Here is a 27,063-nt window from a genome sequence, read left to right as displayed (position 1 = left end):
TGTTATTGAAAAAAATATTTATTTCTTATGATTCACCCTTTCATTCAAAGTGTCAGAAGACAGATATTATGAAAATAAATGTAAAGAAATACTGAATTGTATATTGATTGTAAATTATAACATTGAGTAAATCTGTAAATACAGTACGTAAAAATCTGAGTATGAACGTTTGACAAGAATGGTATGTACACTTTTATTTTACAAAATCTGTTGGCACCACATAACATACCAAATATTACAGTGTCATGGACATTCATTTCAGTAGCACTCTGCCAACAAGCACACACATACAGTGCCTTGCGAAAGTATTCGGCCCCCTTGAACTTTGCGACCTTTTGCCACATTTCAGGCTTCAAACATAAAGATATAAAACTGTATTTTTTTGTGAAGAATCAACAACAAGTGGGACACAGTCATGACGTGGAATGACATTTATTGGATATTTCAAACTTTTTTAACAAATCAAAAACTGAAAAATTGGGCGTGGAAAATTATTCAGCCCCTTTACTTTCAGTGCAGCGAACTCTCTCCAGAAGTTCAGTGAGGATCTCTGAATGATCCAATGTTGACCTAAATGACTAATGATGATAAATACAATCCACCTGTGTGTAATCAAGTCTCCGTATAAATGCACCTGCACTGTGATAGTCTCAGAGGTCCGTTAAAAGCGCAGAGAGCATCATGGAGAACAAGGAACACACCAGGCAGGTCCGAGATACTGTTGTGAAGAAGTTTAAAGCCGGATTTGGATACAAAAAGATATCAGACCACTGCAAATCTACCAAGACCTGGCCGTCCCTCTAAACTTTCAGCTTATACAAGGAGAAGACTGATCAGAGATGCAGCCAAGAGGCCCATGATCACTCTGGATGAACTGCAGAGATCTACAGCCGAGGTGGGAGACTCTGTCCATAGGACAACAATCAGTCGTATATTGCACAAATCTGGCCTTTATGGAAGAGTGGCAAGAAGAAAGCCATTTCTTAAAGATATCCATAAAAAGTGTTGTTTAAAGTTTGCCACAAGCCACCTGGGAGACACACCAAACATGTGGAAGAAGGTGCTCTGGTCAGATGAAACCAAAATTGAACTTTTTGGCAACAATGCAAAACATTATGTTTGGCGTAAAAGCAACACAGCAAATCACCCTGAACACACCATCCCCACTGTCAAACATGGTGGTGGCAGCATCATGGTTTGGGCCTGCTTTTCTTCAGCAGGGACAGGGAAGATGGTTAAAATTGATGGGAAGATGGATGGAGCCAAATACAGGACCATTCTGGAAGAAAACCTGATGGAGTCTGCAAAAGACCTGAGACTGGGACGGAGATTTGTCTTCCAACAAGACAATGATCCAAAACATAAAGCAAAATCTACAATGGAATGGTTCAAAAATAAACATATCCATGTGTTAGAATGGCCAAGTCAAAGTCCAGACCTGAATCCAATCGAGAATCTGTGGAAAGAACTGAAAACTGCTGTTCACAAATGCTCTCCATCCAACCTCACTGAGCTCGAGCTGTTTTGCAAGGAGGAATGGGAAAAAAATTCAGTCTCTCGATGTGCAAAACTGATAGAGACATACCCAAGCGACTTACAGCTGTAATCGCAGCAAAAGGTGGCACTACAAAGTATTAACTTAAGGGGGCTGAATAATTTTGCACGCCCAATTTTTCAGTTTTTGATTTGTTAAAAAAGTTTGAAATATCCTATAAATGTCGTTCCACTTCATGATTGTGTCCCACTTGTTGTTGATTCTTCACAAAAAATACAGTTTTATATATTTATGTTTGAAGCCTGAAATGTGGCAAAAGGTCGCAAAGTTCAAGGGGGCCGAATACTTTCGCACGGCACTGTATAACTCACTCACTCACTCACTCACTCACTCACTCACTCACTCACTCACTCACTCACTCACTCACTCACTCACTCACCTCACTCACCTCACTCACCTCACTCCACCCCATTACACACAGTACAGACATTTAACAGTTTGCTCATGTCACAACAGACCACAATTTTCTTACAGTATTTTTGACACGGTCATCTACAGTTCATGAATAAGTAAACACCAGAAGTGTGAATGATGTGAATGCATATCAATTACAGTCATAAAGATAAGCTACCAGGTGAGCTACTGCTTTACTGTGACCATGGGCCAGGTCTAACCCAGTTTTTACATGGTTCTCATATTATATAGCTATGTCTTTCACTTTGTAAGTTGACTCATGCATGTAAATGGCACTAACAAAGTTAGTGTTAATTTCTATAAGCCCCTTCCCACTCTTCAACACTCAAAGCTTTGTCAGTTACATATCACGACAAGTGCCAATCGTTTGAGGAACCAGGGTAAGGGGATCGGTGTACTGTACTGTTCAGACTTAAGCTGTGAACATATTATTTTCTAATTAACAGATTATGGGGTTTATAAAGTTCAACAAAAATGAACTGAACTACAAAAACCTGGCAATTTTCAAAAGGCAAGAAAACATTTGCAAAAAATGTGCACAAAAACAAATTCTCAGTAAAGAGGCAATATTGTCTTTGCTCAGTATTTGGAAGAGTGCATTGCATAGTTTTAGGACATAATACTGCCATAATAGACCATCTTAGAACATGCTATTCCACTAACATTAACAAGATCAAATTACTGACCAACAAAAACTATTTCTACAGTGCATTTGGACAGTATTCAGACACCTAGACTTATTCCACATTTTGTTACGTTACACCCTTATTCTAAAATTGATCAAATTGATTTTTTTCTCCCTCAATCTGCACACAATACCCAATAATGACAAAGGAATACAGTTTTTTAGACATTTTTGCAAAAATACTGAAATATCACAAGTATTCAGACCCTTTACCCAGTACTTTGTTGAAGCACCTTTGGCAGCGATTACAGCCTCGAGTCTTCTTGGGTATGACGTTACAAGCTTGGCACACCTGTATTTGGTGAGTTTCTCCCATTCTTCTCTGCAGATCCTCTCAAGCTCTGTTAGGTTGGATGGGGAGCATTGCTGCACAGCTATTTTCAGGTCTCTCCAGAGATGTTTTATCGGGTTCAAGTCCGGGCTCTGGCTGGGCCACTCTAGAACATTCAAAGACTTGTCCCGAAGATGCCACCACCATGCTTCACCATAGGAATGGTGCCAGGTTTCCTCCCGACTTGACGCTTGAAATTCAGGCCAAAAAGTTATCATGTTTCTTGTTTCTCATAGTCTGAGAGTCCTTTAGGTGCCTTTTGGCAAACTCCAAGTGGGCTGTCATGTGCCTTCTATTGAGGAGTGGCTTCCATCTGGCCTCTCTACCTCCGTGACCAAGGCCATTCTCCCCCAATTGCTCAGTTTGACCAGATGGCCAGCTCTAGGAAGAGTCTTGGTGGTTACAAACTTCTTCCATTTCAAAATGAAGGAGGCCACTGTGTTCTTGGGGACCATCAATGCTGCAGACATTGTTTGGTACCCTTCCCCAGATCTGTGCCTCGACACAAACCTGTCTCGGAGCTCTACGGACAATTCCTTCTACCTCATGGCTTGGTTTTTGCTTTGACATGCACTGTCAACTGTGGGACCTTATATAGACTGGTGTGTGCCTTTCCAAATGTCCAATCAATTGAATTTACCACAGGTGGACTCCAATCAAGTTGTAGAAACATCTCAAGGATGATCAATGGAAACAGGATGCAATTTCGAGTCTCATACCAAAGGGTCTGAACACATATGTAAATAAGGTTTTTCTGTCTTATTTTTAATACATTTGCAAAAAATCTGAAAACCTGTTTTCACTTTGTCATTGTTTGGTATTGTGTGTAGATTGATGAGAGAAAAAAAGAATTTAATCAATTTTAGAATAAGGCTGTAACGTAACAAAATGTGGAAAAAGTCAAGGGGTCTGAATACTTTCCGAATGCACTGTATGTCCAAGACATATACAGTACATCACAGATGTACAAGGCAGTTGGTGCACTCCAATCCCCTTGCATCTGCATCAAGCTATTAGATTGCTGCTTACAGCCACCGCTTTTCATCCAGCACCATTGTTTCAACCACTTCATAGGTCTATTCTCCTTTGCAGGTTACAGAGCACTTGGTTCTGGACCTGAGGTGAATCACTGTGTCCCATTTCCTTAGTGCTGGAAGTTGAGGAGACCTTAAAAGTACTGTACCTCCACTCAATTAACCAGTTCAGCAGTTCAACAGTAAGCTGGAGAAGGGGGAGTATCTTACTACTAATTGTGATTGAGAAATTCACAGTATTGTTACACAACCATCCAACAGGGTCAGTCATTGACCTATTCCCTAGATTTGAACTAATCTCCCTGTTTTTCTCTTGGATGAGGACTTTTCAGGCACAAAGTCTGCTGCATTTTGTTCAAGGCCATGCTGGTCATCTTAGCTTCAACCAAACTAAATAAGGTAATAGGTGACAGGAAAACAAAGTTGAATGTTTGCGTGAAGGAAAAGGGAAGCTGTTTTGATATGTATTCCCTTTTGTCGTTTTTACCTCATACCACAACTTTGAGTCTGTCCTCGGCATTGGGTTTGGCTGTGGACTTGTTTTCTGTCTCCCCAGTCTTTCTTGGCACCTTTGGGCTGGAGGTTGACTTTCTGGTTGTCAAGGGGCTGTTAAGTCCTTTTCTCTGTAGCTGGGGGCTGGATGAGAGCAACTTCCTGTTGAGCTGAGGGCTGGATGAGCCCAACTTTCTGCCGAGCAGGGGGCTTCGGGAGACTTTGATTTTGGGGGGCTGCTGTAGGGTGTCCATGGGCTTCAGGGTTCTCAGGCTGAGAAGCCCACAGTAGTAGTTACACTGATGCTGAGTCAGGAACTGCTCAAACACCTTAGGAGAACCATCCTCTGTAAGGCCTTGATACCTGCAATGCAGAAGTAATTTCCTTAGAGTTGGATAAGACGATGTGGACCAACTGGTAAAACATTTGCACGAATATATGCCTACTTAAAGCATCAACAGAGTTGGGGAGTAGTGAACTACATGTAGTTCAACTGAATTTAACTACATTTTGCCGTAGCTTGGTGGTAGTTGTACTGAATTCACATCTAGGTAGTGTTTTCTCTAGTTAATTACCTAGCTACTGGAAATACACACTACCTTTTTTTTGCAAAAAGATAAGAAAATATGGGTGAAGTAAGCAATCATTTCCTTTCTTTTTCGGCATCAGACCTGCTTAATTCTCACTTAAAATATTGAATAGGCTAAATTACACATTATGTTAACTTATGACCCCAGAGTTATCTGTTCTTGCAATTTGTAGTTTGACATTTCAGATTTACATATGATAATAAAAAATAAAAAAGTAGTGAACTACTTTTTCAAAGTAACTGTAGTTAAGTAAACCCGATTTTTCTTAAGGGTAGCTGTAATGTAGCTTAACTTCTTCCAGTGTGAAGTAATCGGTAGCTTGGTAAACTATATTTTCAGAGTAGCTTCCCCAACACTGAGCCTTAATGTGTAATTCCATATGACAACCAAAATATGTAATGATATACGAACCCCTTCAATTTTGTGACGATTCTAACTTTAGTGATCTTTGGTCCAACACCTGAAATAAACAAATAACACGGATCATTTTGTTGTTTGAACTGCTTTTTTTCATCTTTTTCTTTTGAGAATGACCTTGTCTGCTAGTCTTTCTTACCCTCCAGCCCAGTGACCAGTAAGTTGCCGTTTGTCCATTGGTGGATCCAATGCTGGAAGGAGCAGCATTTCATTTCCACCTCTGAGGTGGCTCTGGTGATCAGCCTGCCTTTGGCATCCATCATACAGTACTTGAGGAAGATGTCCTTCAGGTCAGCCTCTACAGTGGCATATGGGACCGAGTTGGCAGGGCGGTACATCAGATAAAGAGGGCTCACTCTGTGTAAGCATGCAGAAAAACAAAGGGAATGAATGACATAACCATACTCTGTCATTTTTTTGTCATTGATTTACTCATACTATTGTGTATTGATAATGATCATTGATAAGTGTATTGATAATGATCATTGATAATGATCAACATTTGAATTGCAGCCATTATATTACTTACTCCAGTGAAAAGCCAAAGTTTTCAATCACCCTCGCCTCAGCAGCAAAGATTTTGCAATACTCCCGAACTGTGTTTTGGATTTTGCACTCCTGGTGAGACAAAAGGCAAAGACGCATTGCATTTGTGTCACATTTGTTTTCCCATATGCTTTTTCTCTATAATCACCAATTCAATGTTAAACTAGTGAAAACCCATTATGCACTGGTATGCACCCTGGACTCTTTTTAGTTTCTTAAATCTGTACCTGAATGTCCTCATGATGTGATGTACAGTAAGACTCACCTGCTTAGTAATTTCCATGTTTCTCTCTGCAAGGTTACTGTCCTCATTGGTCCCATAGGCGATGGGGTTTTGTACTTTGATGATGCAGTTGGTTCCGGACTCAAACACAGGGTCCAGGCCATAGATGACCTTCACCCTGCAGGCCTTGTGTGCACAGCCCTCTCCCAGGTGGGCCTCTTGTGTCATGATGCGCCCAAAGAACTTCTCCCCCCAGTATCCTGGGTTTGCTAGGCCTTTGGTGAATAGCATTTGAGTCATTTCTATCTCTTCTCCAACTGTAAAGGATGCAATATGAATGTCAGAAACTCTCTACAGGAGCAGTAACATTGTGTTATATCATAGCAATAAGTTAGTCAACAATACAGTATGTTTAAGTTATTTAAGCAATAAGGCCTGAGGAGGTGTGGTATATTACCATGGCTAAGGGCTGTTCTTTGCGCGACGCAACGCAGAGTGCCTGGACATGACGCAATACAGAGTGCCTGGACACAGCCCTTAGCAGTGGTATATTGACCATATATCATAAACCCCCCAGGTGCCCTATTGCTATTATAAACTGGTTACCAACATAGTTAGAGCTGTAAAATAAATGTTTTGTCATACCTGTGCTATAGAGTCTGATATACCACGGCCGTCAGCCAATCAGCATGCAGGGCTCGAACCACCCGGTTTATAATACTGTATAAACCTCCTCAGTGCCTATGAGGCTTACCTTCTAAATCCTCACGCAGGAAGTACTCTGAAAGTACTGCAGAAAAACAAAAAAACAAACACAATTAGTAACTCATGGAATAAATGGTTGAAGTAATGTTGTGGGATTTGAAATATGCCATTAGGTTAACATAATTTACAGTCTACGCTGAGAAGGAAGTCAGTTGAATCAGTCCCAAATTCGTTCTTGATTTTGCAGCCGTACACCCCACAATCTTGACTGGATGTCTGGACGATGGCCAGCGCTACTTGGCTCTCATCTCCTCCACTGGGAAATAAAAGAAGATAAAAAGGTTGACGTGACACAAGACACACGCTCACAGCATATTCAATAATGTATTCACCTCCACAAGAGGTCACTGTGAGACTGAGACAGACAGTAGTGCTGCGTGCCATGCTTGCATGAGGGGATATTTCTCTGACCTAGCAGCCAATACCACAGATTTATATTTTAAAGCCCCCTGGTGAATAGTGAAATAGTGTCTCAGTTTTCAGTGGCCGTGTCTGGCCAAAGCTTCACCTCCCTGTGTCAGTCAGGATCAGAGCTGTGGGCTCCCTTGTCACATAAACTGGACACCTCCCAGAGTGAGAATGAGAGAATGACATGGCTGTGTGATAAACCCGCTGCTAAAATTAAAGGCTGTTCATCTTCAGAACATTAGTTCTTCAAATATAGCACAGGGCCCAGATGAACCAACCAATGGGGCTATTAATGAATGCTTACAGTAATACTGTACAAAGCAACTGTTTTTAGAGGGCAGGTGTCTATTACTGTAAATGCACGATGGCTTTGATCAGAGTGAATATAAATGCCATGTCACCGCTAGATAGATGTATTGCAAGCAGTTACTGTAAACTCTGGGTTGGGAGATGCCCTAGGGATTTACCTTCTTTTCACCTCAACTATCTCTTCCTCGTCCCTGTACCACTTGATGGAGGAGTCACTGAGCACGTTGAAGAACTGGCACCAGAGTTTCAAGTGTCCTGAGGCATCTGGGAAGGGCTCTCCCCTGATTTTACGGATAACCTGAGGAGCTGGGTGGGAGGACACCAAGGTAAAGATATACTTTACATGATTTCCTCAAACATTTCTACATCCAGTAGCAGCTTCCTGATCAGCTCCTCCTGATAGGAGACACCAACACCAAGATATGGACATAGAAACAATATTGGATTCATCTCATACATTTCGTATTTTATTGTTTTACCTTTGAAGGGGTTCAGCTTCTCCTTTTCAGGAGGTTTGACCTCAGTCTTTGGGCTCTCTGGCTCCTCTGTGTTGGTCTCCACAACTTTAGGCACCTCCAGAGTTGCCTTCCTACGGCTCAGCAGAGGGGAGCGTCTCTCCAGCGGTGGGGTCTGTGAGCCTGCTGGGGCCTGCAGGAATGCTGCCCTGCGAGCCTGACTGGGCGACAAGTATGGAGTCGCCTCCTTGACCTGGGTGTCCAGTGGGCTACCACCCACACCCAGCGCCACCACTACCCCTTCTCCCTCCCTGGGGATGAAGATCTTGCGGCGAGCTCCAGACGCCAGCTCCTCAGGCGTGGCAGAGCGGATGAGGGTCAGACTGTCCCTTCTTTTCAGCTTGGGGCTGCTCTCACAAGACAGGGAGGATGTTGGGGTGTCTCCACCTCTCTGCTCCAATCCTGCCTTCTCATTGTTAGCAGGATCATCCACAGTAATGGCAGGGGGAGTCCTGGACATTAACCTACGAAGAGTACTGGGACTCCTGGGGGGTGTTGGGGGTTTGACAGCAAGCCTCTCAATAGGGGTTCTTTCTCTTGGTTCATCGCCAATGATGTAAGACTCTATCCTTGACTCTTTGAGTGGTTTTACCTTATCAGTTTCTGTAATACTGATGTCCTCAGCTTTTTGGATTGTTGTTTCTTCTGTTGGCATTACGGGTTTATATGACACAGAGGGGATATTGTCTATCACGCTACGTTCCTTTGTTTCTATAGTCTGTTTTTGTGGAATACTATGGGGTTTGTCAGACTCAAGGGTAGAAGAATTTTCTAAATCACTCTTGACCCCCCTGAGCATAGCCACGAAGGATTCTGATTCTTTACTCTCATTTTTAAGAATCTCTTCGCTTTCAAAAGGGCTATCCTCACAGATTACAGAAATAGGAGGGACCACAAACAGAGGCACTTTGGGTACTTCCTCCGATGTTCCTGTATCTAAGACGAGGTGCTTAACTTGTGGATGCTCATGGTCTAGTTCACTATCATCAGAATATGAAACATTTCTTTTAGGAATGAACTTATTATCCGTCTTTGTGAGGCACTCACTATTCGTTGGTTTCTCTGCCGTAGGCGGTTTTGCCTCTTCAACTGGTGTAACCTCCTGCACTTTCTCCATTGGTTCGATGATAATATTATTCTGCTTACTTTCTTGAGTGGGTGTCACATCAATCATCACTGGGGTAACAGCTGCACTTTTTTCTGTGATCATTATGTCTAAAACATCTTTTGCATCATCCTTTTGGAAAATGGCTGACTCTGATGTAGGGTCATTGGGTGTAATATGTATTAATGGCTGTGTAGGCTCTTTGACTTCTGGTTCCGTAATCTTTAGATTTGGTATAATCATTGGCTCTTCTTTTGTCTGTTGTTCTGTCACAATAATTTTGATTTCTGGGATTTTAAGAGCAGAATCTACAATTCTAATCTCTGTTACATTTCTAGAATATCCACCCAGATGAGTGGCATTAGCCTTTCGATTGGTAACTGATGCTGCCACTGGTTGCTCAGCGGGCACAATGGCAGAGCCTCTCACAGGCTGTCTCTCTGAGTGGCTCTTAGATTCACCCAGCATTTCTACCATTATCTCAGTCACAATGTCAACCCGTTTCTCCATAGTGAGGGTTGGCACCTCATTTCTCTGTAATCTCACATTATGGTTGCCAAATGGACAGTCCACTAACCTATTCTCCAAAGCAGGAGTACATTCCACTTTTAAGGCACTTTCAACACTTTTCTCTAAAGCTAAGAGAGATTTCCTTTTTGTGTTGAGATCATGGTCCTCTATGCTCTCCCCTGCCACAGGAGGGTATTCATCTGGTATTTTTAGATCTCTATTCATTAAACTCTTTTGCAGCAAAGTGGGAGAAGATTCCTCCAATCTTTTGAAATGTATCTCCTCCTCCTTGTTATGTATTTTCTCTTTACTCTCCTCTAAAACCGGGATGCATTCTATGTGTACTTTTGAAGAAATTGTCTCTACATTCTCTTGCAAAGTATCAATATACTTGTCTTGGGACTTAGAATCGTGTGTACTAACTTTATCATCCAAAGTAAGAGTCTGCTGCTCTTGTGTTTTAAAATGGCATGTTTCAATTCTCTCTTCCACAGCAGGTGTTTTGATATCAAATATCCCTGCACTCACATTTAAAGTGGGACATGGTTGATTCTCTGCTTTGACATCACTTTTCTCTTCATGATTCTTATAGACACTTTCAATGCCCTTGTCATCCACATGCATTTCCTTCTCTTTTTCACTTTCGATGAGGCACTGGCTGACTGTGGGTGGGACATTATTGTTAGGAGCACTCCCACTGTCATCCATACTAGTTAGGTTTGACTTGTGGGGACCTGCTCCACTGCTGGGGTCTGGGTTCCGTGTAGAGTCAGATATACCCTGTTTGTGTAAATCTTCAGTTTTATCATTTAGTCTTGTCACCTGATCAGTCCCGGATGAAAACACTTGGATGTTTATCTCATGTGGGGCTGAAACAACCATGTGGGGGACTGAGTCTGCCTGGGTCTGATCCTCGGCAGCCTTGAGGCAAAAACAAACACAGCTGTTTAGTACCACATAACATCAAACACTCACATGGTATTTGTAAAGCCCTGAACAACACCATAATTCATAACAACACCATGATAACTACTATGTTAGGATTTACCTTAGTGGTAGCTGATATAATCATATTATCTTGTGACTATGAATCTTTATCGACATTTAGCTTTGGAGAAGTATCACAAACCAATAATGATGATCTGCAAGTAAAGGGTTTTTAAATCATTGACAAACTATTTGTTATGGCCAACCACATGACCAAGGCCAGTATGTTCACCTTTGACTATTGAACACTCAGTGCTTCTTTAAGACCGAGGAAAGTTGTTTTCCATAATAAATCAGTTTTAAAGAATGACCAGAGATATAACATAATTCCAGAATATTTAAAGATCCATATCAGAGTTTGGTAACACTTTATTTGGATAGATGGTTTGTAGATGTTCCGTAGATATTCAATAACTGTCAACAACATTTCAACTATCTACTATCCCTAGCCCTAACCCTAATCTTAACCCTTACCATAACACTTAGTCTAAACCTTTACTGTAACCTTAGCAAGTAGATTCTTATCAATAGATAGTTTGTTGATAGTATGATCATCTGAAGATAAAATACAGTATATGGGAATATCCAAATAAAGTGTCACCCAGAGTTTTCAACATACGTGAACTGTATAACCTTTGTGAATATGTTAAAATCGGCAAATGTGGACATAATGTTTGCGTGACCACGGACAATTAAAAATAAAATGTTTACGACCGGTCAGTTTTCATGAACTCTCCCTTACCCATATCGAACAGGATCAAGGTTCATTGAAACCAAGTGTTGGAAAATGTCAAGTGTTTAAAAACGGACAGCTTTATCTGCACCAGATAAGGTAAACGGTTCCTCATTTCTTCCACACAAGGAAAAAACCTGGATCCCAAACACTGCTACTGTATTACATATGGCAGTCTAATAAGGGAAATAATCATATGATCTGATGATACAATTAAAGAATCAATAAATTAAACCATTCTATCGTTTATTTTATTTCATGCTTTTCTATTTTGCAGTAACGTATTTAAAGGGGGACCATGTGTTGGGATAATTCAGATGTTTTCTTGTCAGGTACAGTAGGTTAAAGGATGCTGTAAATGGACCTGTTGTGTTGAAGTTGGGGCTTTCCCCAGTCCTTTAACAGGTGTGTTGCTTGCACAGTGAGCTGAATGAATGAGTGCATATCTGTTGGCAAGGGACTGTCATCCCACCTCAAGTGACTAATGCTCAAAGTAATTTGCCGTTGCTGAGCACATGCTTAGAAAATGTAATTGTCTATGGGGAAACAGGGACAACACGTGACTTTAACATAAAAGTCATAAATTATATTTGAAAATGGAGCCTTTAAAAAGTAACATTGCCTGTGGCAAAAGCAATTTCCATGTTAATTAAAACAATCAGATGCATAAATGTTTTATTCTGATGCAATATTTTTCCTGGATTACAGGTTTGTTTGAAGAGCAGTATGTAGTATACATATCTGAATAATAAGGTTTATCATTTTGAGGAATCTATCTACAACTTCCCTTGGCTTTTTTCTCAGGTCATTCATTTTCTTATGTGACGTCAAACAGACCCCTTACAGTTCCATGACATGTGAGAACAGGAGAGTCCGAGTTGTGTTAAATGAAGAGGAACTGGTGTCATGTTCAGTCTAAAAATGTTTACTCTAGCACAAACAAGGCCTCTTTAACAGAATGTTTAGTCTTGTGCACAAACAAAGTTCTGTCGATTGTTATGAGTTCCTCCAACTGATTTGCCACAACTTCTAACATTAACTGGCCACAACAGGAAAGGGGAGTTGCAGTTCCACATTATGGAGAAACATATCCACAAAACCATTGTTTGTGTGAAGAGTGGAGAGCAGCTCCCCTTACTGCATGTTCTAATGTTCTAATCCAATATAAACACAATGGGCAGCAGACTTCCAGGTTAATTGGAATTAGCACCGTAGGGGACAAATGGAATTAGTGTCATAATGTGTCACACTGGCATTGAGAGAGATGTTGATTCTAGTTACATTACTGAGACATTAAACAGAACCATATCAGTTTGCCAGTGAAGTTAGTCTATGATGTGTCATATAGTTGCGTTGTGTACGGTATAACATTACATTGAACAACGTCAGTAAGTTGTGGGCAGGACTACAATCAAACAACCATTATATATACAGTACCAGTCAAAAGTTTGAACACACCTACTTAATCAATGGTTTTTCTTTGTTTACTATTTTCTACATTGTAGAATAATAGTGAATAAATCAACACATATGGTATCCTGCAGTAACCAAAATAGTGTTAAAAAAATCTAAATATATTTTATATTTGAGGTTCTTCAAAGTAGCCATCCTTTACCTTGATGACAGTTTAGTACACTCTTGCATTCTCTCAACCAGCTCCATGAGGTAGTCACCTGGAATGCATTTCAATTAACAGGTGTGCCTTGTTAAAAGATCATTTGTGGAATTTCTTTCCTTCTTAATGCATTTGAGCCATGATGGTGTATGGGGTGCGTTGCTGGTGACACTGTCAGTGATTTATTTAGAATTCAAGGCACACTTAACCAGCATGGCTACCACAGCATTCTGCAGCGATACACCATCCAATCTGGTTTGTGTTTAGTGGAACTGTTATTTGTTTTTCAACAGGACAATGACCCAAAACACACACCTCCAGGCTGTGTAAGGGCTATTTGACCAAGAAGGAGAGTGATTGAGTGCTGCATCAGATGACCTGCCCTCCACAATCACCAACCCCAATTGAGAGGGTTTGGGATGAGTTGGACCTAGGGCTGTGGCTGTCACGAAATTTAATCAGCTGGTGATGGTCAATTACCGTCGGTCTCATGGTAATTGCCTATTAATGAACATAAAGGAGTTCCACACATGCAAGCTGCTGATGCGTGCCTTTTAAACATCTACATTTTAAAAGTCTAAAGTGTAATAAATCCATTTAATTGCCTGTACACCGTCACAATAAATCCATTATTCATTTTATGCAGCTCTTTCCTATGAAACATTACAATACGAAGAAGTGTTATTTTATATTATATGATTTTTAATTTTATATTATATGATTTTATAGTAAGAATATAATTGAACATCACTGAATAAAATTGAAAGAATATTTTTCCTTGCTAGTGCGTGCATGGCGCTGTTATTCTGTATTCAGCTTAAATTGTGATAATTTGAAACAGGTTATATGCTTGATTTTGAGTTATTTAAACATGTATGGGCTGCTTGATTTTGAGTTATTTAAACATGTACGGGCTGCTTGATTTTGAGTTATTTAAACATGTACGGGCTGCTTGATTTTGAGTTATTTAAACATGTATGGGCTGCTTGATTTTGAGTTATTTAAACATGTACGGGCTGCTTGATTTTGAGTTATTTAAACATGTACGGGCTGCTTGATTTTGAGTTATTTAAACATGTACGGGCTGCATGATTCCACATTATTGATGGTGTAAAAAACTAGAGTGGTTATCTCGCCACCATGACAGGGAGTCAGCAGATGTGTCCGGTTCCTTCTCTTCCATAAAGCAGGTCATCGCGGTGTCGGCACGCACTTACAACTTTAGTTGTTCTACAATCGTTGAGCTATATGTTTTGATTTTTAATACATTGTAAGACTGCATGATGAGACTCTAATGATGATTTGAAAAAAGTAACTTGAAAGGCATGAGCCCTGCTTTCTTATTGCGCAGTCTGTACACACTCCAATTGTCTCTCATTCACAATTTGACAACTTGATAATACCTTGAATTTCATGGCGGCATCCGCTTTGTGGCCATAATGCACCCTAAAGAAATGCATGCCTTTTGCAGCCCGGAGTACTGCGTAGTGCCCTTCTCCCTGAGTGTTCTGCGCAATCCGAAGCTCCTCTCACTCACACGGCTCTCTGTCATGTGATCGGGTCTTTCTCACAGGCTACAAGTGAAGACAGTCACATCGGGGACGCACCTGCACGTGTCCTTATCCGACTCCGAGGTGCATAGTCTCTTTTATGATTCATCTGCATTCAGCATGTTCTTTGGACTTTCTCTAGCTATTTGCTGTGGCTTAATCATATGTACCATTTTAGCTGTTGGCCTGGAGTGGTTAGACTCAAGTCTTGTTGCACAAATGTACAATCTATAAATAGCCTTTAAGTGGCTCCCTACTGCAGTGTGCTACTGAGCGGTCAATGTAATCTTAGAAGCAAGGCACAACTTACCTCACTGAGGGCTGGAGGGCCAGACATGGGCACTGTCTCTGTAGTGTTGCTGATCACCTCCAGACATACATCCATGGCCCTCTGCTCAACATGCTTCAGTGAATGAGGCACACTTTCTGGTGCTCTTTTGGAAGCTGAAGGGGGTTCTTCTGGGTGTGAAATAGTAATTCCACGCTCGTGTTCATCTGGGTTCAGCTGCTCCAATGAATCTGGCTGCTGGTGTGGTAACAGAGTTATCAGGGCTTTCTGTAGCCCATCTACCTCCATGGGTACTGTCTCCTCTGTGGAGGTTTTATACACCTCTGGTTGACCATCTTGCTCTTGTGGATGTGGATGGGGAAGGCTAGGGTATGGCTGTGTTGGGGCTAATGTATGACCTCTCTCGCTCTCCTGACCTTTCACATGATGATCATGAGAAGTATGATCCTTCTTGCTCTTACCAAAGAAAAAGTATTTGACTGAGTGGAGCACATTGGAAAGAGTTTCCTGCATGTGGTGGTGATCGTGATGATCTCCCTCCTTGTGGGCATGTGTCTTAGCCTCCATTTTGACTTCGGAGGCTGTGTCACTATGTGCTGTTGTCCTGTGCAACTGTTCTGCTTCTCTTGCTCTTTCTTTTTCGCTCTCAATTGACAGTTCTCCCCCTCTCATTTTCTCTCTTTCCTGTTCTCCAAGAATCCTCTCTCTCCCCTTTTCCTCTCTCACATCCGTTTCAGGATCAGCAGCAGTAGTATCCATTGTCTCCGCTGCCAATGTTTCCTCCACTTGTGCAGGGATCTTTTCTTCAGCAGTCTGCGAATGAAGGGTATCTGCCAGAAATTGAGACAAACTTATCCCTCCATCATATGAATTTTCTCCGGTGCCCGGGCCTATATGACTACTGCCTGGTCCTGTATGACTACTGCTGACAACACCAGAATCTACACCATTTGAGATCTTTATTTTCTTTTTGGCTTCTCTGGTTTCTCTGATGGGAATTTTGCCCCCATTCTCTGTAGGTTTTACTGGAGCCGGTTCACTGGCTTTAGCACTGACCCCATTAGGTTCTTCAACAGCAGGTGATAGCTGCTCCACAGCCTCTGCCCCCTGGCTGACTGTGATCTCCTCCCCATCTGGTGGTGAGGAGGGGACGCTTGAGGCCCGGCGTTTCCTCTGAGATGGGATCGGGCTTCTTCGGAGAGGCTGCTGTTCCAGAGGCTCTTTCTGGATGTTCTCCTTGCCCCTTTTCCTGCTCTCCTCCAACTCCCTCTTCTTGTTCTCTGCCTTCTGTTTCAGCTTGGAAAAGAACCTCTGGTGGATCTTGTACTCGCTCATGGTGCCTACCTCCAGAACCCCAGAGCAGGAGACAATGCCTTTGCTGTTCCTGGCTGAAGCCTGATAGATGGCTGCATCATCCACTGTGCAGCTGCAAAAAGAGGCTCAAATAATTTAAGGAACTGTGCAGGCATCATTGAGCACAAGTTCAAATAGAAAACCCAAATTTTAATTGTTGAATTATATGGTTTCGGGTATATGGTTTTCTCTGTCTTACTTACTTGTAAATATGGAGTGTGTGAGTTTTTCCATTGCAGCCAATTTTATATTTTGGAAGACCGCAGTATCGGTCCAACTCCATGTCGTCTCGGTACCACGTCAGTTCTGGGGCTGGGTTACCTATGGACATCACATGGAGATGGTACATCACAGACATACAGTAAAATATAATGACTTGGTTTAATACTAAAATATATATATATTTTTGATAAGATATTGATAGTTTCATGTTTATCTCTCATTAAGAGTACGCCCTCATTATCCTCATTTTTTTTATTTACAAGTTACCCTTGAGATTTACACACAGTAGCCACTAATCATTAAATAAAAAATAAAAATTGAAGTTTTGAAATGAAATTGTATCAAGAACAAAGGCATGTTTCAGACTGTTGCATCATAGCGGTATGCAAGGCCACAAGTTTTACTGCTGTAGTTGAAAAGCAGCCAACCCAAGTGCCAGAGGGAAGGCAACAGCAAAACCTGCTTAGATTTTCAAACCTATTTTTGTCTTTATTCTCTGCGCCAACATTATGACATTGCATCATTTAGTCTCAGCTGCTTTTATTTTTTAACTGCTTTTTTCTTTTCACGTTATTGAATACGCTTTAGAATAATTGTAAAGAACAGGAATGCCTGCACACTTTATGCTCCCAATTTACTGATTTATTGACTATTCTTGTAGAGTGCTCACATCCCAAAATATACACATTTCACCTCACATGACCATTACACACATGCAATGGTGGGTGAGGAAACAATTAAATTCATTTTTGCGCATAGTCAATCATAATTTTTCACAGAGGCAACAGTAAAAAAAAAAGAGATTACATTGTAATACCCGTCCATATGACCATTACGCGCAGGACGCGTGGTGGCCATAGTTATAACTACAGTGACTTACACTACAGAACCAAAAATATGTGGACATCTGCTTGTCGAACATCTCATTCCAAAATCATGGGCATTAATATGGAGTTGGTCCCCCTTTTGCTGCTATAACAGCCTCCACCCTTCTGGAAGGATTTCCATTAGATGTTGGAACATTGCTGTGGGGACTTGCTTTCATTCAGCCACAAGAGCATTAGTGAGGTCGGGCCATGATGTTGGGCGATTAGGCCTGGCTTGCAGTTGGCGTTCCAATTCATCCCAAAAGTGTTCGATGGGGTTGAGGTCAGGGCTCTGTGCAGGCCAGTCAAGTTCTTCCACACCAATCTCGACAAACAATTTCTGTATGGACCCTGCTTTGTGCATGGGGGCATTGTAAGGCTGAAACAGGAAAGGGCCTTCCCCAAACTGTTGCCAAAAAGTTGGAAGCACAGAATCGTCTAGAATGTCATTGTATGCTTTTGTGTTAAGATTTCCCTTCACTGGAACTAAGGGGCCTAGCCCGAACCATGGAAAACAGCCCCAGACCATTATTCCTCCTCCAACAAACTTTAAAGTTGGCACTATGCATTGGGGCAGGTAGCGTTCTCCTGGCGTCCACCAAACCCAGATTCGTCCGTTGGACGGCCAGATGGTGAAGGGTGATTCATCCCTCCAGAGAACAAATTTCCACTGCTCCAGAGTCCAATGGAGGCGAGCTTTACACCACTCCATCCGAAGCTTGGCATTGCGCATGATAATCTTAGGCCTGTGTGCGGCTGCTCGGCCATGGAAAACCATTTAATGAAGCTCCCGATGAACAGTTCTTGTGCTGACGTTGCTTCCAGAGTCAGTTCGGAACTTAGTAGTGAGTGTTGCAACCGAGGGCAGACTATTTTTTACGCGCTTCAGCACTCGGTGGTTCCATCTTTGAGCTTGTGTGGCATACCACTTCATGGCTGAGCTGTTGTTGATTCTAGACATTTCCACTTCACATTAACAGCACTTAGAGTTGACTGGAGTAGCTCTAGCATGGCTAAAGTGTGACGAACTGACTTGTTGGAAAGGTGGCATCCTATGACGGTGCCACGTTGAAAGTCACTGAGCTCTTTAAGGCCATTCTACTGCCAATGTTTGTCTATGGAGATTGCATGACGGTGTTCTTGATTTTATACATCTGTCAGCAACAGGTGTGGCTGAAATAGCCAAATCCACTCATTTGCAGGGGTGTCCACATGCTTGTCGCTATTAAGATCAATGAGATGGGGATGACCATCTCACTCCAGGGATGACCCATGGCAAGAAGCCTCCAGTGATGATCCATGGCACGAAGCCTCCAGTGATGATCCATGGCACAAAGCCTCCAGTGATGATCCATGGCACGAAGCCTCCAGTGATGATCCATGGCAAGACGCCTCCAGTGATGAACCATGGCAATAAGCCTCCAGTGATGATCCATGGCAAGAAGCCTCCAGTGATGATCCATGGCAAGAAGCCTCCAGTGATGATCCATGGCAAGAAGATCCAGTAAGGAGTCATGGCACGAAGCCTCCCACGACGGCCTCCAGTCCGGAGCCTCCAGCGACGGTCCCCAGTCCGGAACCTCCAGCGACGGTCCCCAGTCCTGAGCCTCCAGCGACGGCCTCCAGTACGGAGCCTCCAGCGACGGTATCCAGTCCGGAGCCTCCAGCGATGGTCCCCAGTCCGGGGCCTGCAACGAGGGTACCCAGTCCGGAGCCTCCAGCGACGGTCCTCAGTCCGGGGCCCGCAACGAGGGTGCCCAGTCCGGGGCCTGCAACGAGGGTACCCAGTCCGGAGCCTCCAGCAACGGTCCTCAGTCCGGGGCCTGCAACGAGGGTGCCCAGTCTGGTGTCGGCGACGAGGGTCCCAGCACCAGAGGTGCTATGATTGGGAACCATATTAGGTAGCCCTTTCCCTCCTTTCAGTGTGGGAGGTTAACTTTGTTTGTGGCACATAGCCCTTAAGCTTCACGGTTGTTTTGTATTGTTTTTGTCGGCGTCATTTCTAATAAAAGGAATATGTACGCTCACCACGTCGCGCTTTGGTCCTCTTCATTCGACGGCTGTGACAATTACAACAATACTTGAATGAACGCTTTTATTTGAACTTAATATAATACATCAATAAAATCCATTTTGCCTCAAATAAATAATGAAACATGTTCAATTTGGTTTAAATAATGCAAAAACAACATTTTGGAAAATAAAGTTAAAGTGCAATATGGTGCCATGTAAAATAGCTAACGTTTAAGTTCACTGCTCAGAACATGAGATAATATGAAAGCTGGTGGTTCCTTTTAACATGGGTTTTCAATATTCCCAGGTAAGAAGTTTTGGGTTGAGGTTATTATAGAAATTATAGGACTATTTCTCTCTATACCATTTTTTAAATTTCATATACCTTTGACTATTGGATGTTCTTATAGGCACTTCAGTATTGCCAGCGTAACAGTATAGCTTTTGTCCCTCTCCTCGCCTCTACCTGGGCTCGAACCAGGAACACATCATTTCCCATCGCTCCACAAAAGCAGAGCAAGAGCAAGGGGAAGAACTACTCCAAATCTCAGAGCGAGTGACGTTTGAAACGCTATTAGCGCACACCCCGCTAACTAGCTAGCCATTTCACATTGGTTACACCAGCCTAATTTCGGGGGTTGATAGGCTTGAAGTCATAAACAGCTCAATGCTTGAAGCTCAGCGACGAGCTGCTGCCAAACGCACGAAAGTGCTATTTTGAATGAATGCTTATGAGCCTGCTGCTGCCTACCATCGCTCAGTCAGACTGCTCTATCAAATATCAAATCATAGACTTAATTATAACATAATAACACACAGAAATATGAGCCTTTGGTCATTAATATGGTTGAATCCGGAAACTATCATTTCGAAAACAAAACGTTGAATCTTTCAGTGAAATACGGAACCGTTCCGTATTTTATCTAACGGATGGCATCCCTAACTCTAAATATTGCTGTTACATTGTACAACCATTTACATTACATTTACATTTAAGTCATTTAGCAGACGCTCTTATCCAGAGCGACTTACAAATTGGTGCATTCACCTTATGACATCCAGTGGAACAGTCACTTTACAATAGTGCATCTAAATCTTAAAGGGGGGTGAGAAGGATTACTTATCCTATCCTAGGTATTCCTTAAAGAGGTGGGGTTTCAGGTGTCTCCGGAAGGTGGTGATTGACTCCGCTGTCCTGGCGTCGTGAGGGAGTTTGTTCCACCATTGGGGGCCAGAGCAGCGAACAGTTTTGACTGGGCTGAGCGGGAACTGTACTTCCTCAGTGGTAGGGAGGCGAGCAGGCCAGAGGTGGATGAACGCAGTGCCCTTGTTTGGGTGTAGGGCCTGATCAGAGCCTGGAGGTACTGAGGTGCCGTTCCCCTCACAGCTCCGTAGGCAAGCACCATGGTCTTGTAGCGGATGCGAGCTTCAACTGGAAGCCAGTGGAGAGAGCGGAGGAGCGGGGTGACGTGAGAGAACTTGGGAAGGTTGAACACCAGACGGGCTGCGGCGTTCTGGATGAGTTGTAGGGGTTTAATGGCACAGGCAGGGAGCCCAGCCAACAGCGAGTTGCAGTAATCCAGACGGGAGATGACAAGTGCCTGGATTAGGACCTGCGCCGTTTCCTGTGTGAGGCAGGGTCGTACTCTGCGGATGTTGTAGAGCATGAACCTACAGGAACGGGCCACCGCCTTGATGTTAGTTGAGAACGACAGGGTGTTGTCCAGGATCACGCCAAGGTTCTTAGCGCTCTGGGAGGAGGACACAATGGAGTTGTCAACCGTGATGGCGAGATCATGGAACGGGCAGTCCTTCCCCGGGAGGAAGAGCAGCTCCGTCTTGCCGAGGTTCAGCTTGAGGTGGTGATCCGTCATCCACACTGATATGTCTGCCAGACATGCAGAGATGCGATTCGCCACCTGGTCATCAGAAGGTGTTATGTCATAATTATGTACAATTCTGGCAAATTAATTACGGTCTTTGTTAGGAATAAATGGACTTCACATAGTTCGCAACGAGCCAGGCGTCCCAAACTGCTGCATATACTGCTTGCATGGAACGCAAGAGAAGTGACAGAATTTCCCTAGTTATAAGAAATTTGTGTTAGCAGGCAATATTAACTAAATATGCAGTTTCAAAAATATATACTTGTGTATTGATTTTAAAGAAAGGCATTGATGTTCATGGTTAGGTACACATTGGGGCAATGACAGTGCTTTTTTCGCGAAAGCGCTTGTTAAGTCATCACCCGTTTGGCGAAGTAGGCTGTGATTCGATGAGAAATTAACAGGCACCGCATCGATTATATGCAACGCAGGACACGCTAGATAAACTAGTAATATAATCAACCATGTATAGTTAACTACTGATTATGTTAAGATTGATTGTTTCTAGATACGTTTACTGCTAGCTAGCAACTTACCTTGGCTTCTTGCTGCCCTCGCGTAACAGGTAGTCAGCCTGCCACGCAGGCTCCTCATGGAGTGCAATGTAAGGCAGGTGGTTAGAGCTTGGACTAGTAACCGGAGGTTGCAAGTTCAAATCCCCGAGCTGACAAGGTAGAAATCTGTCGTTCTGCCCCTGAACAAGGCAGTTAACCCACCGTTCCTAGGCCGTCATTGAAAATAAGAATGTGTTCTTAACTGACTTGCCTAGTTAAATAAAGGTGTAAAAAAAAATAAAAATAAAAATAAAATCGTCCCCAATCGGTGTCCAAAAACACAGATTACCGATTGTTATGAAAACTTGAAATCGGCCCTAATTAATCGGCCATACCGATTAATCGGTCGACCTCTAGTTCTGACGTTAAGGAAACATGGTGGACAAACGGTGAATCCAATACAATTCTCTTATCAGTAATAGATTATCAGTATCTCCCCCCTCCTAGGAGTCTTAACATGTTCAATACCAATGTATCTCAGAGAGCTGATGTTGTGACGAGCTTCCATGAAATACGCAGCTATAGGCGTTTCTCTGATCAAGAGTCCTGATATTACTCCTGTGTTCTGCAATCCTTGTTTTCAGATCTTGTTAAATTTTTTCCTACATAGCATAGACCACAAATAAACTTGATCAGGTATACCATATTTTTGTGGAACACATAGTGATGCCTGTAATCTTAATAATAGCCTTGCCCGTGATAGGGGAATTGAACTTTTGCATTTGTTCGTAAAGTTACATGGCCGCATCTGTAATTATCGTTTGGCACATTTTGTCTAGGAAGGTGGAAGATCAGACCTCACCACCATTTGACTGATGTTGGGGGCGCTTCTGAAAACTACCCGTGGGGTTTTTTTAAACGTCTTTTCCAGTTGTGGATCAGTGCTCAAGATGTGACATTGTTTTTTAATGATATGGTCTAACTGTTTGCCAAGTGGGGAGTATTGAAGGAAGCATTGAACTCGTTGGTCAGGGGGTTTGGGGTGGATAAGCATTCATGAGCAGTCATAAGCATTTTGAAGTAACTTGTCTCTTTGCATTGTCTTTTGCAAGAAGAGCAAAAGCCAACGTTTCTCATCATTTATCGCCATTCTCACTTCATGTTTGCATCGCTGTTTAGAAGTTGGTTTTACACCTGCATTGTTTGCTGTTTGGGGTTTTAGGCTGGGTTTCTGTACAGCACTTTGAGATATCAGCTGATGTACGAAGGGCTATATAAATAAATTTGATTTGATTTGATTTGATTTGTTTCTCCGCTTTCTCCAAATCCTCAACTATCTAATGCATTCCAACACACATACACAACTCTGAAGGATGTAGGCGTACCTGTAACCACACATGTCAACTTCACATTACAATTCTCTGACACAGCCTTGGATTTAACGGTGGTCTCAAATACAGGCTGGGTGTCCTCAGTCAGCTGAGCCATCACACCGAACAATGTACTCCTGGAAAAAGAAAGGGTGCTTTAGCTTGAGTGTCTGTTCTTCGGGGCATGTGCTAAAGTACTTTCCAATGAGAAGGCCAATATTTCAGGGATCTTTTAGCCAACCTTTATTCTGTACATTGTTTATTCCAGGCAGGGGAAGAAGGCAGTTACTAATCATTACTGATTGTGAAGGGGGATTGCTCTCTCAAACATTAAACATTTCTCAGCAGTTGAAAAAGTGACATGGTAAAAGTACTTACAAAGTTATATTTTCAACAATGTCATATCAATGAAATTGTATATCAACGTCAATGTTCAATAACATCAAAGTCAATATAACAGGTTCACTTACAGTATTGTTAAAAACCGGTGTAGATTTGCTCTTTCACTCTTGGGGGTAAACCGGGATGTGTGGTTAAGATGTTAGTTGGAATAGGTGTTGTAAAAGTATGCATTACCTCGATGACCTGGATTGAGAATACCTTGAGTAGCTATTCAGAGAGAAGGCAAATAAAGGCAGCCCATCAGACATATTGGTGGTTTTGTGTCTTAGATTCTCTTACATGGGACTCAGTTGTATTTATAAAGTAGGCTACAAAATAGATTATTACTGGTATTCTAAGAGTTGTGCTTTTCTTCAGAATGCTGAAATACTTTTACTTGGTTATTACTTGCCATGTAGCATTTTGGACATTAGGAAACAATCCACAGATATGTTGAGATGGCCGAAATATCTAATGTATGTGTGTGGTGGGCAAAGTCGCACTGAAACGCCAAGCGTCACAATGAAACAAGTAAGAAGAGGTGATCTACCTGTTTTCAGGCCTGACATTGGAGAGGTAGTTGCTGCTCTCCAAGCGGCCATTCGAAGAGCTGGGCTCCTCCTCATTGTAGCTGCCGCCGGACCTCCCGTTGCCAGAGTAAGAACGGGTCATTGGTCTTCTGGAAGTCATTGTCCACTCAACAGATATTCCCACAAATATAAAGGAAATGTGTCTACTACAGCAGACTGCTCCTTGAGTAAAAAATGCTCAGCTTGTCATGTATCAAAGCCCCAGTTTCAAGTTGCAGTGTCTTACTGGTGTAAGAGTAGCTGGAAAAGAAAGGAGAAAACAGCTGTGAATACTGTTAAATGTTGGTCTAGGTTAGTCTGGGAAACCATTCACTCATTCGAATAGATCCTCGAAGAAAATATTACCTGTATGCACCTTTCTCAAGCAACGCAACAATTATCAAAACTCCAAAGTAATTCAGACAGTGACAACTGCTTTCCTTTGACCAAGCTAAGCAGTTGCAATGAAAAAGGTATACATATGAACCGTTATCAGGCTCTACAAGGGTTATTAGGAGTCAAACTGAACCCTTAGACATTATTTTAGAATTCAGAGAACTAACATTGAACTCAAACACTTCTTGGTTTAAACAAAAGTTGATGAATTTGTGAACTTACCATTGATAGGCTTTTCAAAGTCCCAGAGGCAAAGCTCTGACTGCAATTGTCAATCAAACACATGCTTGTGGTGCCAGCAGGACCCTATTTATAGCAGGCCTACAAATACACTTGCACATCACATTTTCCGAAACCAGCCTTCAGACATGTATTCAACAAGAGAACGCTATTTTGCTCTGAGAACAAATGAATGTTCTCCAAATTTGAAAAAAATATTTAAAATAGAAATACCAAGTGAAAACAGATCATTATACACTACCATAGTTGACCAAGAAAGGTCATGTCAAAAACACAACCTCTTAACATGTTGACAGCAGTGAGTATAGACTCACGTCTAGGTGGGACACTGTGTTGGTGAAAGACTTATTGCAAAACACTGATATGTCATGTGTCCAGAGATACTTGGGGATTTATTTCATGAGGTAGATGATGACGACCTAAGCATGCTTGGTTCTTACCCAGGACAGCCCTCTCCCTTGATACTGCCTGCCCCTCAAGAGTTCTTCCAAAACACCCTTGAGAATAAATTCAGCCATTTGATCACATTGCTTCATTTTCCAAACATAAGATTACCTAATTAGGTTACACAGTAAGGTCACAGAGGACTACCAGGGTATTACATAAAATAAATGAACTGTACTGCTGTAATGGTCGTCGTATGAAGAAGGTGTGGACCAAAGTGCAGCGTGGTAAGTGTTCATGTTATTTTTTATTTAAACTGAACACAAAACAAAATAACAAAGAGAATGAACGAAAACGAAAAGGTCCTGTCAGGTGCAGAAACACAAACCAGAAAACAACTACCCACAACCCATAGTGGGAAAACAGGCTGCCTAAGTATGGTTCTCAATCAGAGACAACGACAGACAGCTGTCCCTGATTGAGAACCATACCTGGCCAAAAACACAGAAATACAAAAACATAGAAAAAAGAACATAGAACGCCCACCCTAGTCACACCCTGGCCTAACCAAAATAGAGAATAAAAAGCCTCTCTATGGCCAGGGCGTGACAGTACCCCCCCCCCCCAAAGGTGCGGACCCCTCTAAAGGGGAGGGTCCGGGTGGGCCTTCTTACGGCGGCGGCTCGGGTACGGGACTGAAGTGCGGGACCCTCGCAGCGGGCCCCGGACTGAAGACCCTCGTAGAGGGCGCCACTGGACTGAGGGGCGCCTCTGGACTGAGGGGCTGAGATTCTGGGAGCTCCGGAGTGAAGGGCGACTCTGGCAGCTCCGGAGTGAAGACCTATCTATTTTTATTATAAACTGGGTGGTTCGAGCACTGAATGCTAATTGGCTGACAGGCGTAGTATATCAGACCATATAGCACGGGTATGACAAAACATGTATTTTTACTGCTGTAATTACGTTGCTAACCAGTTTATAATAGCAATAAGGAACCTCAGGGATTTTGATATATGGCCAATATACTGTACCACGGCTAAGGGCTGTACCAGGCACTCCGCGCTGCGTTGTGCATAAGAACAGCCCTTAGCTGTGGTATATTGGCCATATACCACAACCCCTCGGGCCGTATTGCTTAAATATACACTCCATATATGAAGAACAAAATCCTTCTTAAGTGCTTCAGAAGCAAGGTTGGGTAGGTTAGGCTACTTTCTAAATGTTTTCTGTTACATTTACTAGTTAACTGAACAAAATTGTAATCATTAATGTAATGTTTGGATTAGCCAAACTCAGTAATGTAATCGGATTACTTTTACATGACTTTCCCCTTAAGTGGCATTAGAAGAAGACAAAAACAATTCAGCAAATACATTTGGTGTGCCATCATAGTGGTCTCTGACTTGTGGTCAGACTCGCTCAGGTGGAGCAAACTTAAACTTGCTATTTTTTCAATGCTGATTTAAACATCATTAAGACAATTGAAAGGTGTCATAGTGTATTTCTTCGCAAACATCCTTTCTGAAATTAAGAGTAATCCAATAAATAATCATCTAGTTTTTCAAAAGTACAGTGTCTGTAATCCGATTTCAATATTTTAGCTGGTAATTTAACTGATTATTACAGAAACTCAAAAAAGACAGTAACATTAGCTGTACTTTTTGTGATGAGCATACAGAAACAGTTTTGATACACCATATGATACACCATATGGTTCAAGAGAAAATGCCAGTACCCAGAAGGGCCACTAGATGTCTTGTGATATATTACATAAAATCCTTGAAGGATACCAAAATTCTGGTAGTTGACTGGTAGT

The 27,063-nt window shown here is 42.3% G+C and overlaps 1 protein-coding gene across 3 annotated transcripts; it reads right to left on the bottom strand.

The window, feature by feature from the left end:
* Nucleotides 1–25,152, bottom strand: LOC118401212 (titin-like). 3 transcript variants are annotated; one of them, XM_035798526.2, is made up of 15 exons: nt 24,846–25,152; nt 24,209–24,488; nt 23,854–23,886; nt 23,293–23,414; nt 16,630–16,747; nt 15,095–16,499; nt 8,249–10,820; nt 7,928–8,075; nt 7,181–7,308; nt 7,042–7,077; nt 6,330–6,604; nt 6,048–6,136; nt 5,658–5,875; nt 5,513–5,561; nt 1–4,874 (listed from the first exon to the last, which is right to left on the bottom strand). In XM_035798526.2, the coding sequence occupies exons 2-15, from the start codon at nt 24,346–24,348 to the stop codon at nt 4,508–4,510; spliced, it is 5,700 nt and encodes a 1,899-aa protein (XP_035654419.1). In that variant the 5' UTR covers nt 24,349–24,488; nt 24,846–25,152; the 3' UTR covers nt 1–4,507. The 3 variants fall into 3 exon arrangements, with proteins under 3 accessions (XP_035654419.1, XP_052330896.1, XP_052330897.1); XM_052474936.1 differs by lacking the exon at nt 23,854–23,886; XM_052474937.1 differs by lacking the exons at nt 24,209–24,488; nt 24,846–25,152 and having other exon boundaries at nt 23,748–23,855.
* Between the last annotated feature and the right edge of the window lie 1,911 nt (nt 25,153–27,063).

The sequence above is a fragment of the Oncorhynchus keta genome, chromosome 22 (genome assembly GCF_023373465.1).
Source record: "Oncorhynchus keta strain PuntledgeMale-10-30-2019 chromosome 22, Oket_V2, whole genome shotgun sequence".
In the NCBI taxonomy this organism is placed as follows: domain Eukaryota; kingdom Metazoa; phylum Chordata; class Actinopteri; order Salmoniformes; family Salmonidae; genus Oncorhynchus; species Oncorhynchus keta.
This window is presented reverse-complemented; position numbering and strand designations above follow the sequence as displayed.

Excerpts from the sequence above, each read along its gene's own strand:
- LOC118401212 (XM_035798526.2), bottom strand. The coding sequence starts at position 24,348 with ATGACTTCCAGAAGACCAATGACCCGTTCTTACTCTGGCAACGGGAGG. Across the intron at positions 7,309-7,927 it reads ATAGTTGAGGTGAAAAGAAG|TGGAGGAGATGAGAGCCAAG; the intron begins GTAAATCCCTAG and ends TTTATTTCCCAG. Across the intron at positions 7,078-7,180 it reads CTTCCTTCTCAGCGTAGACT|TACTTTCAGAGTACTTCCTG; the intron begins GTAAATTATGTT and ends GTTTTTCTGCAG.